The following is an 18,004-nucleotide window of genomic DNA, read 5'->3' as shown; positions in this document are numbered from 1 at the left end:
ACTTTATAACTCACAGTTTTGCATTTTTATCCACAATTCTGTTACTGTTCCGCTGATAATTGCTCACTGCAATATCTATAAAATGATTTTGATCTAGTATTCATGAGCCTAAAAACCTAAATATTGTTTATTATGTCTCCTAGATTGTTTTGAAATCACACAGCTGTTTGTCTTGTTAAATCTCTTTTAAATATGACAAATATTCAGTTCAAGTCTTCCCTCTAGTGGCCGTTTGTTTAACAACACTACCTCCTTCCTAAAAATCAATATTTATTAACTAGTGAAATTAAATGAATATTAATAATATGAGTAATCAGGGCCAAAGATTAACAATCAGCAAATGCAAACTCATTAATCGTCATGATTAAAGCACTGTGTTGCCATGATAATGTTAATAAGAAAAGAGAGGATTGTCACATAGTAAATAAATTAACATGAAGGGTTTTTTTGTCGCCGTTTTAAGTTGGTATGACTAGATTCTTAGAGGATGACACCATCTCCGGGATATTTTTGGAGCAAGAGTAACAGATACATTTGGATGAAACATCTGTGTTTGATCATGATGGGTTCTTTGCTACAGTTCATCCACTGTGAAAGAGAAACCTTCTGAAATGGACCTTAACGTGTTTTTCCTCCGACAGACGGCCACAGAGAAGCGCCCACTTGTGCCAAAGGCCACTGCCGCTCCCACACGACCGGCCGCAGACAAACCTGCGACCACGACGCGCACAGCGACCACGACACGCACCACAGCCAGCGTTCCTGCAGCACGACGCCCGGGTTAGTGCTCATAAATATGATGATGCTTTGCATTTCATGCTGATTTATGAAATGCTAGGAATATTCACATTGTGCATTTCTATTTTTGTGTTTAGTAGCAAAGACTGAGAGCAAACCAGGAGATGAAAAGAAACCAAGCGCACTGAAAACTACAGGTACAACACGTGATCTCACATAACACCTGATGCTGATTTAGTGCTCAAGAAACATTTCTTATTATTATTATCATCATTGTTGAAACTCATTTTTGCTTCTGAAATGGACCTTTTCCTTCATAACATTTTTTGATCAATTTAATGCATTATTGCATGATAAAAGTATTAATAAACCCAAACTTTTGAATGGTTGTGTATGTCTACAAAGAAACTTAAATGTAATAGAGCTCCTAAAGTCATGAAAATTGCTACTTGCAATAATTTTTCTAGAAAATCAGCTGATAATTGCTCACTGCAATATCTATAAAATGATTTTGATCTAGTATTCATGAACATAAAAACCTAAATATTGTTTATTATGTCTCTAGATTATCTAGAATATTGCAATGAAACCTTCTGAAATGGACCTTAACTTGTTTTTTCTTCTGACAGACGGCCACAGAGAAGCGCCCACTTGTGCCAAAGGCCAATTCTGACTTTAAAACTTGTAATTTTTCATTTTTATCCCGCAATTCTGACTTTATATCATGCATTTCTGACTATATCACGTGTCTCTGACTTTATAACTCGTAATTCTGACTTTATAACTCGTAATTCGGACTTTATGTCATGCATTTCTGACTATATCATGTAATTCTGACTTTATAACTTGCAATTCTGACTTTATATCACAATTTTGCATTTTTATCACGCAATTCTGACTTTATAATCATGCATTTCTGACTATATCATGTAATTCTGACTTTATACACTACACTATTGCTTACACTACCATTCAAAAGTTTGGGGAAAATTAAGCTTTTTAGGAAGAAAATAATATCATGTTACACTTAAGACTGGAGAATCATGTGACACTGAAGACTGGAGTAATGATGCTGAAAATTCAGCTTTGATCACAGGAATAAATTACACTTTACTATATATTCACATAGAAAACAGCTGTTTTAAAAATATTTCACATTTTTACTGTATTTTTGATCAAATAAATACACCTTTGATGAGCAGAAGAGACTTTGATACCAAGCTTTTGACCAGTAGCGTATGTACATGTATATGTGTTCAAGATGGCGACTTAAAGCATTGCTGCAAGTATTAACAGGTAAAAGATACAGAGACGCCACACTGACAAACACATTTAAATCCATGAAAAATCTCTTTAAAATCCACAAGTGAATTCGGCAGCAGGAATGAGTTTGGGATAATCCCGCACACGGAGTGCTGCTGGTCTCACACTGCTTCTTTCCCCGTTTCCAGAGCTTTGAACCGAACGCAGCGCTGCAGAGAGATTATTTTAATCTGACGCTTAAAAGAGGGCTTTATGCTTCAAAACTGAACATTCAGATATCGCTCTAGTGCTCTCTTACGCAGACACACTTTATAAAGATTTTGACAGTACTTCTCCTAACTTTCTGTGAGTCTTTTAAAGTTCAGCTACATCCCCAAACAAAAGTAGTTATCTAACCTCACATCTCTGGTTTCAGATGCCGCCCGCTCTAAATCAGCCCCGCTCAAAGCCTCCACCACTACAAGCAGCGCCACCACCCGCCCTCGCCCCACCAAAACCCCCGCCTCCAGCAGCACTACAGCCGCCGCGGCCGAGAAGAAGCCGCCGGTACCCCGCGTCCCTCGACCCAGCTCCACGACCGCCAGCACCGCGGCTCGTGCCCCCGCCGCCCGCCCCAGCTCCACACCAGCGCCGGACATCAAGAACATCCGCTCCAAGATCGGATCCACAGACAACATTAAATACCAGCCCGGAGGAGGAAAGGTAACCGCACACATGTGCCCTTCATAGTGGACATGTTTGAGATTATTATTTGATTTAATTTATTTTATTTGTATATTTTCAGTTTTCATTTAAGTTTTCTAGTAGTTTTGTTAGGTTTTGTTGCTTGTTTTTGCCACTAAATAAAAAATTCTGACTTTATATCTCGCAGTTTAGCATTTTTATCTTGTAATTCTGACTTTATATCGTAATTCTGACTTTATCTCGCAATTCAGACTTTGTTTTGCAATTCTGACTTTATATCGTAATTCTGACTTTATCTCGCAATTCTGACTTTATATCTCGCAATTCTGACTTTATATCTCGCAATTCTGACTTTATATCTCGCAATTCTGACTTTATATCTCCCAATTCTGACTTTATCTCGCAATTCAGACTTTATATCTCCCAATTCTGACTTTATAACATAATTCTGACTTTATATTTCGCAATTCAGACTTTGTTTTGCAATTCTGACTTTATATCTCGCAATTCTGACTTTATATCTCGCAATTCTGACTTTATAACATAATTCTGACATTATATCTTGCAATTCAGACTTTGTTTTGCAATTCTGACTTTATATCTCACAATTCTGACTTTATATCTCACAATTCTGACTTTATAACATAATTCTGACTTTATCTCGTAATTCAGACTTTGTTTTGCAATTCTGACTTTATATCTCACAATTCTGACTTTAAATCTCAAAATTCTGACTTTAAATCTCACAATTCTGACTTTATATATCTCACAATTCTGACTTTATAACATAATTCTGACATTATATCTTGCAATTCAGACTTTGTTTTGCAATTCTGACTTTATATCTCGCAATTCTGACTTTATATCTCGCAATTCTGACTTTATATCTCGCAATTCTGACTTTATATTTCCCAATTCTGACTTTATATCTCACAATTCTGACTTTATAACATAATTCTGACTTTATATTTCGCAATTCAGACTTTGTTTTGCAATTCTGACTTTATATCTCGCAATTCTGACTTTATATCTCGCAATTCTGACTTTATAACATAATTCTGACATTATATCTTGCAATTCAGACTTTGTTTTGCAATTCTGACTTTATATCTCACAATTCTGACTTTATAACATAATTCTGACTTTATCTCGCAATTCAGACTTTGTTTTGCAATTCTGACTTTATATCTCACAATTCTGACTTTAAATCTCACAATTCTGACTTTAAATCTCACAATTCTGACTTTATATATCTCACAATTCTGACTTTATAACATAATTCTGACATTATATCTTGCAATTCAGACTTTGTTTTGCAATTCTGACTTTATATCTCACAATTCTGACTTTATAATTCGCAATTATGACATAATATCGTAATTCTGACTTTATATCTCGCAATTCAGACTTTGTTTTGCAATTCTGACTTTATATCTCACAATTCTGACTTTAAATCTCACAATTTAGCATTTTTATCTCGCAATTCTGACTTTATCTCGCAATTCTTGACTTTATATCTCACAATTATGACTTTATATCTCGAATTCAGGGAAAAAAGTGAGAATTGTGAGAGAAAAAGTCGCAATTACTAATTTTTTAGTTTTTATTTCATGGTGGAAACAAGCTTCCAGTTAGGTGCTTTTTTCTCATTTTATTAGTATCGTTTTTAAAAATATTTCTGTTTAGCTTTAATTTATTTTTATTTCAGTTTTAGTAATTTTAGTACTTAAATTTATTTATTTCAGTTAGTTGCCAAGGCAACATTTCACATTTTCATTTAAGTTTTATTTCAGCTTTATTTCCATTACCAAAAACTAAAAAATGTAGCTTACAATAACAACAGTGGTACCAGTGATGTATCCGATAGTAACACTCTGGTATCTTTATATATATCACAGTACTGTACAATTACCATATTCATAAACCATGGTATTTACATGATACTCAGATAAAGTACAACAACAATCATCATTGTACCATGTCCAAAAAAAAAAACTAGCATTATCATGAGTTAGGGAGGGACATATTTCCATGGTATGTAGTAAGGGCATTATTTTTATTTAAATTGAGTAATTTACTAGATGCATCCTTCACTGTCCACATACGTAAATTAATTTATAAATATCCTTTTTCTCTATTTTTAATTGCATGTCTACAGAGAAATAATCATTGCAGTCATTAAATATTCACTAAATGCCCAAACGCTGCCTGATAAGTCTTTAGTTTTGGACACAGATGTTCTGTCCTGATCAGCAGATTTGCTCAGCCACGTCCTGTTTCCCAGTCTAATGTGATTACGGCTGAGAATCAGCATGATTCACGATCTCTTAGAGTCTGTATTCTCTGCTCATGTTTACTTCTGTATGACTCCCTGTATATTTAGATCTGTAAACCAGCTCCAGTCTTCATAACCATTATTATTTATCACTCACGTCCACGAGCTTCACTTTGGTATTGCATCACTCCCATGTGTTGTTGTTCATCCTGGTCTTTTTCCTGGCTGAGCTCTTTCTGTGACTCGCTAACACTCTCCTGCTCCTGATGTGCTTGAGAAACGTCTCCTGTCACCACAAAGTGCAGATGCACAAAGTTCAAGAGCGTCGTTTAGCATCAACACGGTTGTAAAGCGAGTTTACACTGTTGTGTTTGGAGCATGATGATGTTTCACCCCAGATCCGTGCATGTCTGGAGTTTGTCCACTTGCTCTCCACAGACGTGAGACTCTCACGCTGCACTGAAGAACGTTACTAACCCGCCCCAGTTCTGCCTGTTCCCGCCTTTTCCTCTGATCCTGAAGTTTTTATGTGCGATTACTGTAGCTTTAGGCCGTAGATCAGTATAAAAGAGCTCTTTCCACACATGTGAGTGACTCGAGGGGTGTATCTGGGGTTGTTCCGGCTGCAGGTCACAGTGTCTCAGAGCAGGACGGACACTCAGAGCTCGCCCTCCAAAGAGACCAGCCAGGGCAAAGTGAGTTCAACCCATCAGCCCATCACCTCATCTCTGTCTCTGACTGTTCTCTCGCAGCAGTCAGTCTTTTCAAACTCTCATTCTCTTCTCAATATAGCCTGCACAGATCTGATGTTACAGTAGCTTTAGTAATTAAGTGATAGATCGATATGTGTTTACGAGTGTGTGTCTGTTAATATATTTACTATAAATAATAACATAATATTTATTATATATTCAATTAAATATGTTATTAATTACTAGCTATTTAATATAATATTATTAATATGATTAAATTACGTACATATGTATTATGTAAACTGTTACAATATTTGTTTATTATATTTATTTTTAAATTTATAAATATGCAATATACAAATATACAATATTAATATAAATTAATAATTATGAATTACATATTTTTTTTTATAAATTATATATATATAAATTATACAATTATCAAATTATATATATATATATATATATATATATATATATATATATATATATATATATATATATATATATATATATATTAAACTTAATATATAGTATTTTATATGAATTTTTTATATGAATTTTTAAATATGTAATGGATTAATAATTTGATTTATAATGTGTAATTAATAACCATATTCAATCATATATATATATATATATATATATATATATATATATATATATATATATATATATATATATATATATATATATATATATATATATATACACACATTTTAATATATGTATATATTGAATATATGTAATATATTTTATATAGATATAAAAATATTTATATTTGTAATTTTAAATGTGTAATGGGTTAATTTAATTTGTAATGTATAAGAATTAATTCTTAAACATTAAATCATAAAATAAATAAATATTTAAAATATTTAAATATACAATATTATTAATTAATAATTATCAATTATATATTTTTACAAATGAGAGATATATATGTAATACATTTTATATGAATATGAAATATATATTTATAATTTTAAATATGTAATTGGTTAATTTGTATAATATAATTTGTATAATAAATAAATATTTAATATTTATATGTGTGTTTTTATATATATATATAATATGCATTTATGTATGTGTGTGTATATATATATAAAATATTTATTTAAAACACAATGTTCAACCACTCATCTTTCCTTCTGGAGATCTTTGTAATACTTACATTGGGTTTTTACCATAATGTCATATTTTTTCATATAGTGTTTGTCTCTTGCACCTCATTAATGAATGCTACACATCAAATTATACATCACAGCAGGGATACTCAAATTGCATATTTCAGGGACCACTTAAGAAAACGCTGAGTGAGTTGGTAAATAAAATGATAGATTATGATAATATTATTTGCTCCTTATTAAACAAAATGTGCAGTAAACAAAAATCATAACAATAATTTAAATGTAAGTTTCACGCCCCATCGGGTAACAGGAACAGTCTCATTGTGTGCATTGGATTATCAATGAGGCAATAAAACAGACACTTCTATTGTAAGCGTTTGCAGCAGAGACAGTGCTTCATTGATTATAATGAGAGCAGTATGGTTATGGCATTCAAATTAATTCTCAAAAAATTTCAGCCCACCAAGAAGCCTGTAGGATTTGAGTATCCCTGCATCAGTGTTCATTTAAATCTCACCAACCAGATCTCTAATATTCATCAGACAGTCATAATTAAGGGCCTTTCAGTCTAAATCAGTTCTGAAATCTGTATCAGTTTCATTCACTTAAATAGGGCTAGTGATTTAAGAGCCGTAAGGGGTGTTCACACTAACGGTGTCCGTGTGCAGTGCATAAAATGGGGTGCTAGTTGCTTTTAGATGCTTCTGCTTGTGTCCTCTGTTGTCTTTCCTCTCTAACCTGGTCCTCCCTGGTGTCCCGTCCCTCCCGGCCCGCCGTGCTGTGTTATAGGTTCAGATAGTCTCCAAAAAAGTGGACTACAGTCACGTGACTTCTCGCTTGGGCTCCAAGGACAATATCAAACATATTCCTGGTGGAGGGAACGTAAGTAACGTTACTGCATGCGGTGTAGTCGTTGTTCAAACAAACACCATCATTCTGTCCATTGTGCCACATGATGCTCTCAGACCCAACAATGAGACGCTTTCTTCACTTATGAACAAATAAGAGCTGCTGATGCTCCGGGAGGAACGCTGCCAAATCCTTTTCCCAAATCCGTTGGTGCTGAGCTGCATTTTCCAAAACAAACCAAATCATGGTGACAGCAGAGGTTTGGGTTCATAATCTTCTAACTCACCGTGTCGAGCTCAAATCTGCTGCGTCGCTCTCTCTGAAATCTTACCTTTTAGAGATCATCTCTGATGTCAGTCTTTCGTTTTCCCCGTCACCTGGTGTTTAACTTCAGATTCAAGCACTGCATGTCACTTGATTTCTGATTTGAGCAGCTTTCATTGGTCGTGTCGGATGATTGTATTTGTTCACAGGTCCAGATTCTCAGCAAGAAGGTTGACTTGAGTAAAGTGACTTCGAAGTGTGGATCCAAAAGCAACATCAAACACAAACCAGGTATGATGAGAGCTTAAAGGAATCGTTTGTCCAAAAATGTCTTTAGATTTTCAGTTCCTTCCCAATCCAAGCTCGTTTTAAACCATCCGTTTGGTGATTTTCTGTAGGTGGAGGGGAAGTCAAGATCGAAAGCCATAAGGTGAACTTTAAGGATAAAGCTCAGTCCAAGGTGGGCTCGATGGATAATGTCAATCATGAGCCTGGTGGTGGGAACGTCAAGGTGAGATTTATGAAGATGCTTCACAAGATCACAGTTAAACCTTAAACAAAGTAAACAAAGGTGTTAACAAGAAGTCACGTTTTACTGACACTTTATTCAGAAATTTTAATTTTAAAAATATGTTTTGGTGTTGTTTAGTGTTTAAAGGAGCAATTCACCCAAAAATTATTTGCCTTTTAATAATCTTTCCTCTGTCTCACCCTCATAATTTCGGTGGAACTTAAAATATGTTTAACCGAAGATGTTCATGAAGTAATATAAAAATATGATAACAGTTCTGAACAAGCTGCAAATGAGAGAGAGAGAGAGAGAGAGAGGCCTGATTCACACCCAGATACAACACATTACAGTAATCCATGAACAACCTTCTCCTTATCTTCAAAAGACAGGATAGACTTAAATTTAGATATTAATCTAAGATGGAAAAAAATGTCCTTAAAGGATTACTTTCAAATTAAAATTTCCTGATAATTTACTCACCCCCATGTCATCCAAGATGTTCATATCTTTTTCTTCAGTCGAGAAGAAATGAAGGTTTTTGATGAAAACATTCCAGGATTTTTCTCCATATAGTGGACTTCAATGGGCACCAAACTGTTGAAGGTCAAAATTACAGTTTCATTGCAGCTTCAAAGAGCTCTACATGATCCCAGACATGAAATAAGGGTCTTATCTAGTGAGACAAGATGAGCATTTAAGGTTAAAACGTATATCATTTTTATTTTATTTTTAATTTTTTTAGAAAATGACCGATGGTTTCTCTAGATGAGACTCTTATTCCTCGTCTGGTATCGTTTAAAGCTCTTTGAAGCTGCACTGAAACTGTCATTTGGACCTTCAACCATTTGGGCTCCAGTGAAGTCCACTATATGGAGAATAATCCTGGAATGTTTTCATCAAAAACCTTCATTTCTTTTCGACTGAAGAAAGAAAGACATGAACATCTTGGATGACATGGGGGTGAGTAAATTTTCAGGAAATTTTAATTTGAAAGTGAACTAATCCTTTAACAACAGCATTGATTTGCCAGTCAAATTTAAGCTCAGAATCTAAAATGACACCAAGGTTTCTCACGCTGTACAGTTTTTTTTTTTTCCCCAGGAAACAATCCCAGGCAGTCCTCTACACACCCCTTATTACCAAATAAAATCACCTCTGTCTTATCCTCATTCAATTGGAGAAAGTTATTCGCCAACCAGCACTTAATCTCAGTCAAACATTCACGCAGGGACTGAATGGCACATTTATGCCCATGTTTCAGTGGCAAATAATCATCCACATACAGATGATAGTGAATCCCAAATTTCTCAAAAATGGAACCTATGGGGAGCATATAAAGGGAAAATAAAACTGGTCCCAGGACAGAACCCTGAGGAACCTCACACACAAGAGGGGCGACAGTTTTCCTCCTGAAAAGGAGGAGAAAGTTCAGAGAGAGGAGTTATTTCGCCAGTATTAAGCCAAGACTCAGTGACAAATAAAAAATCCATTTCATGAGAAAGAAAGAGAGCAAATCTCGACTGCATAATTGTTCATAGCGTCGCAAAAAAGTAAACTGTTATTGCACAGCTCTATGTACTTTATTCTTACCTTAAATATATACTATATACTTCACTATACAACTTTACTTGCATGCATGAAGTACAGTACACTCACATAAATCAATATATACGTAAGCAATAAGGTACGAGAGGCTGTGCTGTATATTGAAGTCGTTGTTACCCCTTCAGCCGTGACTTATTCACAATACAGCACTAGCCTCGAGTACCTTATTGCTTTTATAAAACCGTTACCACACAATACAAATATTAAAGCCAAAAATATGTATCAATGCAACTTTCATGAAGTAAACTTTAACTAAAAGCCTTACTTCCGCCGGAAAAAAATAGTCCCTGACCGTGAACAGCAACAGAAGTTACATTATCACACCATTAGATGGCGGCAAAGACTGTCTTTATGAGTGTGTCAGTCAGTAGCGAAGACTTTTTCATTGTAAAGGCTGAATTGTTGTGAACACAGAACAAGACGCAACTGACAAATGCTTTGACTAGTGCTGTCAGTCATGGGAAAACCCCTTTTGTTAAAAGGACAAGATATCGCAGCGGACATTTAAACAGATTTTTTATGATGAACATAGGACTGACCTGAAGGAAAATACTAAATCTGAATGCAGGTAATAAACTCGCTCTCTCAATCTCTTTCTCACAATGCTTTTCTACATAATACAGCAAGCTTTAATGAACACTATCAGTTGTGAATAAAACACAGATATTGACCAATCAGAATCAAAGACAGGAACTAACCGTTTTATAATATATAGCAAATCTCAGCTGATTGATTGTTTATATCAGCTCAAAATGCAACTATATTGTCGTCCAGCTCTAATCTGATAAATGCAACTATAAGGCATGAAGATATTATAAACATTAACATCATGATTTTCTGTAAAGCTGCTTTGAAACTGACATCAGATGATATATTTATGTCAGAAGCAGACTCAGGTTCACATTCGGCTAAATGTCAGTTTAGGGAGATTGAATAACATTTAGTAACATAGAATTGTTATTTTTGGGTGAACTGTTCCTTTAAAGCTGTGTTTTATTATATATCAGTGGTAAGTACAGTAATCAAATGAAACATTACGCTTGCATGGAAAGTTTTAAACATTAATGTCCTTGATCAATGTTATTTTTCATGTTTTTATTTGTTTTAAGTCCATGTGTTTTTACCGTGTTCATTCCAACCTCAAAATAATCACTTATTAAATACGTATATATTATGCTTAGTTTCTCTGGTATGTTATGCAACAGGAAGCTGTTAGCAGTAAAAGACAGAAAGCATGTGATTTAAAATGGGAATGATGGTTAGGGACAGCTAGGGTTTTCATTCCCCCAAACTCTTACCGGTGGCTTCATGTCTGAAAGCTTCAGGCGACTGTGATTGTGATGTCACCTGCCCCTCAGCCTATGGCCATCCATTTCAGTCACATGACCACTCGCTGCACCCATTATTGTTTTAAATTTGTACCCATCATCCACAACAAACACGTTTGTGATCACACCGATACGGTTTTTTAAACTTTAACATTCAAACAATTTGAATGTTAGTCTTTTGGCTACATCTGTAATTAATATTAAACTACTTTTAATTGAGCATAATAATGCATTATAGTACTATAACCATTACATTTTATTTTTAAATTCAGCATCTATTAACTGAAGTTTATAATTATTGAAAAATTTTAATATTTCGGTTCTCATGCACATAATTGTATTAAAAATACATGCATTTTAATAATTGACAGGCATATCCATTTGCATGGGATTCTATTCATTGCCATTCAATCATCCTCTTAATTATAAGTTATGTTGAAATTATTTTATTCAAGTTATGTGGTTAAGTCAGTTCCACATGATAGTCGCCTGATTTATTTATATATATTCACAAAGTTATTTAGTCATTACGTTTCTGTCATTATTTTATTGATTTACTCTGTTTTATTAGTTTAATGTTTTGCTTTGTTCTCTGCATGGATATACAGTACCAGTCTAGTGTTTCATTTTAGAATAATACTATAAAAAATGTAGTTACTAAAACATTTAGGACGCTCAACCAGTCTAATTCATTTAATTATGTGAAGCTACAGAACTAATTTCAATCATTTAAGTCAGAAGATCTTAAGAAACATAAATTCGATCCAGTGCATCCAAACTGGTACTGTATGTCAGCCATATTGCCTCACCATGCAAGGTTTTGATTTATATTGTGTTCAAGCACACACTCCTGGTTCTGCGTCCATCACCATTTCACCCTCATCTTTCCTATTGACGCCCTGCTGTGTGTTTCTAGGCTGAGGGGGCGCAGGAGACTGCTGAGGGTAGCGGAGCTCCCTCTAGTGGTGTCTCGGCCACCCAGCCATCAGCCGGCCCTGCCCAGGAGAATGGGCTGAAGGAGGGCGCCCCCTGCAGGAGTGACGAGCTCCGGGACCCGCAGGGCCTGGACTCGCTCATCCCTGAAACAAGTAAGTTTGTGTGTAACCCAGCGCCCCGGCCGAAGCCCCGTCAGACTAGAGTTCCTTTAGAACTGTCTGTACTGTAGAACTCGACAATTCCATATCCAGATTCCATTCCTTTCATTTACACCTACATATTATTTGTTTTTCCATCATTTCATACACACTATTAGTTTTTTTCTTTTTTTGGCTTTAGTTCTTAATTTTAAGCAGCATGTAATTGTGTTATTTCATTGTCTGATTTATTAGTGTACGAGAGGTCGACCGATTATGAATTCACAACCAGTAATGAAGGTGGAAGAAAATATTAAATAAAAACATTGAATGTAAGTAAATCATAATATTGAATAAAACATTGAATAACATTTTTTTTAAGTAAAATCAAAAAATTGATTAAAAACATTCAATATAATCTTTAATTGTTTAAAAGTAAAGTCAAAATATTGAATAAATACTTAAATGTAATATTTAATTTTGACAGCAAAATCAAAATATTGAATAAAAACATTGAATAAAACATTGAATAATGTGTTAATTCAAATAAAAATATTAAATAAAACGTCATACAATGTTTTTAATATTTTGATTTTACTTTAAAAATGTTATTCAGTATTTTAAGTAAAAATCAAAACATTGAATAATTGATTTTTTTAAATCAAAATATTACATAAAAATATTGAATGTAAAATGTTATTTTTAAAGTTAAATCTAAATTTTGAATAAAAACATTTAATGTAACCTTTAATTTTTTTTTTTAAGTAAAATCAAAATATTGAATGCTTAAATGTTATATTTTTATTTTAAAAGCAAAATCAAAATATTGAATAAAACATTGAATAACATTTTAAATAAAATCAGAATATTAAATAAAAATATTGAATAACATTTTCAAAGTAAAATCAAAATATTCACATTTTATTTTTAAAATCAAAATATTGAATAAAACACTGTATGACGTTTTAAGTAAAATCAAAATATTGATTTTTTTTTTTTTAAATAAAAATATTGAATTACAAAAAGTAACAATTTTAAAGCAAAATCAAAATATTGAATAAAACATTCACATAACATTTTATTGAAGTAAATTCAAAAATATTAAATAAAACCTTAAATTTAACATTCTACTTTAAGTGAAATCAAAATATAATAAAACCATTGAATGTAAAATGTTACTTTTCAAGAAATCAAAATATTGAATAAAAACTTAAGTAAAAATAAAATGTTGAATAAAACACTAACTTCATGTTTTAAGTACCATTTGTTCAAAATTAAATCACAATTGTTTTTTGAACAGCGAGTCTGTCATCGGTGTAGATTCATAAGTCGGTCGACCTCTGTGCTGAACGGATGTTTTTAAAGTGCTGTTCTCTGATCACCAAACCGTCTTGACCTCTTCTTATTTTTCAGGCATCTAACTCAACTTTTTGCTATCACTTTGCCCTTTTCATTTCAACCCCCGACCACTTCCTCTCCTCCCCTTGTTTATGTCCTGTCCCTCCTCTGTCCTGTCTTTCTCCAACTCTGTGATGCAGATTGAGTCTTTCAAGCTAAATTTCCGCGAGAACGCCCGCTCTCGCACGGACCACGGCGCCGACATCATCACCTGGCCCGTCTCGGGTGACAGCCCTGTCCACCTGCTCCGCAGCAGCGTCTCGCTCAACGACTCCCTCGCGGCCGCCGGCATCCCTCGCTCCCACACCACCCCGGCCCTCATCTCCTACCAAGAACAAGAAGGCGACGCCGGCTCGCTTACCCAACTCCGGACGTGATTCTTTCTTTTCATTGGTCCGCTGCTCTCTAAACCCCGCCTCCTACCATTGCTAAGACTCATATGATTGGTGTGCTCTTTGTTGACGTCCTTGAACGTGATTCCTGATTTGTTCAGTCACCAGGAAACGCAAAAAAAATGACCATAATTGAAGTGGATTGGGAGCGAAATACTCGCCCTGAGAGTCTGTAAACTCTGTCGGTAACAGTCTGGATGGGGTTTGCTGAGATTACACTTAGACATGGCTAAACTCATACCTAACAATCACCACACCTGCTACGTCACTTGTAGTAGAGCATGAATCTAGTTTAGTTGCTTTCGTTTCTTTTTTTATCTGTATACAATAACTCTCAACTCGGTATTCATAATCATGATGTAGCTGTTCATCTGATCACCACATACAAACATCTGGATCCATCTGGACATCATCTCTAGCTGCCTTCAAGTCCTCCTGGGAAGTTCGTACTTATGAATCTTACATAAAATGCAGTTCAAATATCAAATATCCATCCGATATTCTGGATGAATATCATGCTTTTTAATTTTCCGACAAAACCAAGAAGCCTCTTTTAGTGCCAAAGCAACCAAATGAAGAGCAAAGAATGTGCATTAAGTGTGCATGTTATTAGAGCATGATGGGAAATGTAGATTTGGTTGCATGAAGCTTTAAGCCACGGGCACGCTATACTTTTGAGAGTGCAAAAATTCTACGGCATGAAAACGGTCCTAATCATTTTTAAAAACATAATCCAACATCTAAAATGTAAAACAAAAAACAATATACTCAACTTTACTGCCTTTCTGCAGATTTAAAGGTGCAGTGTGTAATATTTAGGAGGATCTATTGACAGAAATGCAATATAATATACATAACTATGTTTTCAGTGGTGTATAAAGACGTTACATATGTAATTATGTTTTTATTACCTTAGAATGAGTCATTTCTATGTATATACACCGCTGGTCCTCTTACATCGAAGTCGCCATTTTGTGCCACCATGTTTCTACAGTAGCCCTAAATGGACAAACTGCTCTATAGAGTGCGTTTGCTTGACTGCCTCCTCTCTGCTGTCTCAGACGACGACATCTTTGTCCTGTGACGGCCACCGTAGCTTCTCCATGTGCATTGAAAGGGAGCGGTGGACTGAACCGTTGGTTGCAATTCACAACCTCACCACTAGATGCTGCTAAAATTTACACACTGAACCTTTAAAGTTTGTGTTCTTTTAATTCAGCTCAAAGTTCACGCCAAGATGTTGGTCTTCTGTTGGTCACAGAGTAGAGCAGAGTACACCAAAACTTATTTGTAATATTTTCTGGGCAGCACTAGACAAAATTAATAATTAAAACTTACAATATTCAAATGGCTAAAAACAGCTATGCCTTTAAAGTTTCCTGACATACGAGATCGTGATGCCGTTCGTCTCGTAAGCATGATCATTCCCACGTGATTTGAAGGCAGCATCATTCAGCAGCATACAGGGGCTGTCATGTGACCCTGTCATGTGATCCTCTCTCACCTCACCTTTGACCTCCAGTAGAACTGAAACTGAATCACATAGGCTATCTAAACTCTATTTCGTGATGGTGTGTTTGAGTGAATACTGTAGCAATGAACTGTGTTGTTAAACGGTTTATTTTAACTCTTCGTATCCTTTTGTTTTATTTTCGTGACCAGCAGATGTTTTCCTCGTTATTGTAAAGCAATATAACGGTCTCCTACAATGCCTATAAGACATTAAACTCTACGTACACGCACAGTAAACCACGCTCATAGTGTCGAACGCAGCTCCAGACGGTTTGTGAAAGTGAAGAGGGTCTGAGGGCGGACGAGTAAAGGAAGATACCCTTGTGAAAAAGAATCTTAACAGTATATATATATATATATATATATATATATATATATATATATATATATATATATATATATATATATATATATATATATATACACTTACTTTATGGTAATATTAATGAAATTAAAGGACACTTAAGTGTACTTAAAAAGAGTGACCGTTTCTTAACACACTTAAGTATGTATTAATAAGTTGTTTTAATAAGCTTTGCCGTTCTTTAAAGAAGTTTGATTATTTTGAACATACTAAAGCACATGTGAAGTACTTGATTATAATTATAACTTTAACCTTATTTCAAAGACAATACACAGTAAAATCCCCAGAGTTAAATCAACTCTGCTCAGGGTACATTTGGTTCCTCTCTAAATAGTGTTAAAGTAACACTGAAGCAGAGTTAAAGTTAATGAGATAATTAAGCAATTAATTAAGTGACGATTGAGCATTAGTGATGAACACCTGCTGTTAACTTGCAGAATCACTGAAGAAAAGAGAAACACAAGAACTACAACTGACTTCAGTCACAGCCTGCTTGTTAACAGCAGGTGTTCATCACTAATGCACAATTGTCACTTAATTAATTGCTTAATTATCTCATTAACTTTAACTCTGCTTCAGTGTTATTTTAACACTATTTAGAGAGGGACCATATGTACTCTGAGCAGAGCTGATTTAACTCTGGAGATTTTGCTGTGTACCAAGTAACTACATAAAAATATGTGCTTAAGTCCTACTTAAGTGGGTCAAAAAAGCACTAAGTTCAACTAACTGCTTTTAAAATAATTTTCAGTTAACATGCAATTTAGGGTGTCTGAAAATATATTCAGTTTGCACTTATTGTAAGCATGTTATTTTGGTAATAAAGAATGCTAAAATGTGCTTCTTTTTCACAAAGGTATTGAATCGCACAGTAGATGTATTTAAGTGATTTAAAGAGGGGTTTCTGTCAGCGATGAATTGTGTTGATGTTTTGGCATCGTATACAGTAGGTTTGGTGTGTTTTTACATGGAAATGAAGGGCCTGGTGCCGAGTTTGTGCCTGGTACCGATAGAATCTTCTAATTCCCTGCCTTTGACGAGCGCAAAGACAGAATGTCACAGCTTGAAACCTTTTATGTACTTTTAATAGTTGCTTTATGAGAAACCAGTGAAATTGTGAGTGAGTCTGGTTGTGGTTTTAATATTATTGCATACGTTTCTGCAGGCCTTTTTTTAACTTTGCATCATGTGAGTCGAAAGGTTTTGATGGTGGAGCTTGTAGCTTATTTCTCTTGTAGCATTTTCAGTTGATCTTTTTGAGGTTGCACATCAGCCGTGAGCAGTATGGAGGCTGGAGGGACGTTCTTCAGCTTGCTTTCCGTTTTATGACAAATTATGAAGCTTTGTTGCATATATTCTCGTCAGACCTCTTTAATCCCAGAACATGCAGAGCAATAAGACTGTCAATATGACAGAGCCCAGATTTTGACATTTAGAAATCTACATCATGCATGACAGCGTAAAGCATTAAGATCAAGACATATTGTGTGATTGGTTGAAATAATTGGCAAATGCATGACCATGTTAGAAAACTTAAGATTTTAATATCATTTTAGATATCGAATACACATAGAACAGTGTAATTTCATGATGTATTTGCATTTTAAAGATTATTTTAAAATAATTCACATATAAATTGGGAAAATGCCCAAACAATGGTTACGTTAATTTACTATTCAATGATTTTGGGCAATAATGGATATTATTTATACACTCTAAAAAAAAAATGCTTGTTTCAACCCATTTTTGTTTTAAATATGGACAGAAGTAACATTTTTAAACCCAACCTTTGGGTTTATCCATATGTGACCCAACCATTGGTTGAAACCACCCAGCTTTTTTTTTTAGAGTGTAGTCTTTTTTTCTTTCCAAGAAATGAGAGGTGTGTAAATATTAGTATTTGAGCTGTGTTCAGCTTTTGAA

At 34.5% G+C, this 18,004-nt stretch overlaps 2 protein-coding genes across 2 annotated transcripts in view; both read left to right on the top strand.

The window, feature by feature from the left end:
• The window catches only part of LOC125258154 (microtubule-associated protein 4-like), an 88,759-nt gene extending 72,993 nt beyond the window's left edge, over window positions 1-15,766 (top strand). Inside the window, 9 exon segments of the mRNA XM_048175021.1 lie at window positions 642-780; window positions 876-935; window positions 2,417-2,703; window positions 5,590-5,655; window positions 7,575-7,667; window positions 8,108-8,189; window positions 8,297-8,409; window positions 12,259-12,430; window positions 13,829-15,766. Coding sequence (XP_048030978.1) covers window positions 642-780; window positions 876-935; window positions 2,417-2,703; window positions 5,590-5,655; window positions 7,575-7,667; window positions 8,108-8,189; window positions 8,297-8,409; window positions 12,259-12,430; window positions 13,829-13,836 — 1,020 coding nt within the window. The 3' untranslated portion in view covers window positions 13,837-15,766.
• On the top strand, window positions 13,906-16,169 carry LOC125258155 (microtubule-associated protein tau-like). The gene has a single exon (XM_048175022.1). It carries the CDS (start codon window positions 13,906-13,908, stop codon window positions 14,188-14,190), a length of 285 nt encoding a protein of 94 aa, XP_048030979.1. The 3' UTR covers window positions 14,191-16,169.
• Window positions 16,170-18,004: the final 1,835 nt, after the last annotated feature.

This window comes from Megalobrama amblycephala, linkage group LG22, assembly GCF_018812025.1.
Source record: "Megalobrama amblycephala isolate DHTTF-2021 linkage group LG22, ASM1881202v1, whole genome shotgun sequence".
NCBI classification, from domain to species: Eukaryota; Metazoa; Chordata; class Actinopteri; order Cypriniformes; family Xenocyprididae; genus Megalobrama; species Megalobrama amblycephala.
Note: the sequence above shows the minus strand (reverse complement) of the source record. Positions and strands in the feature narration are given on the sequence as shown.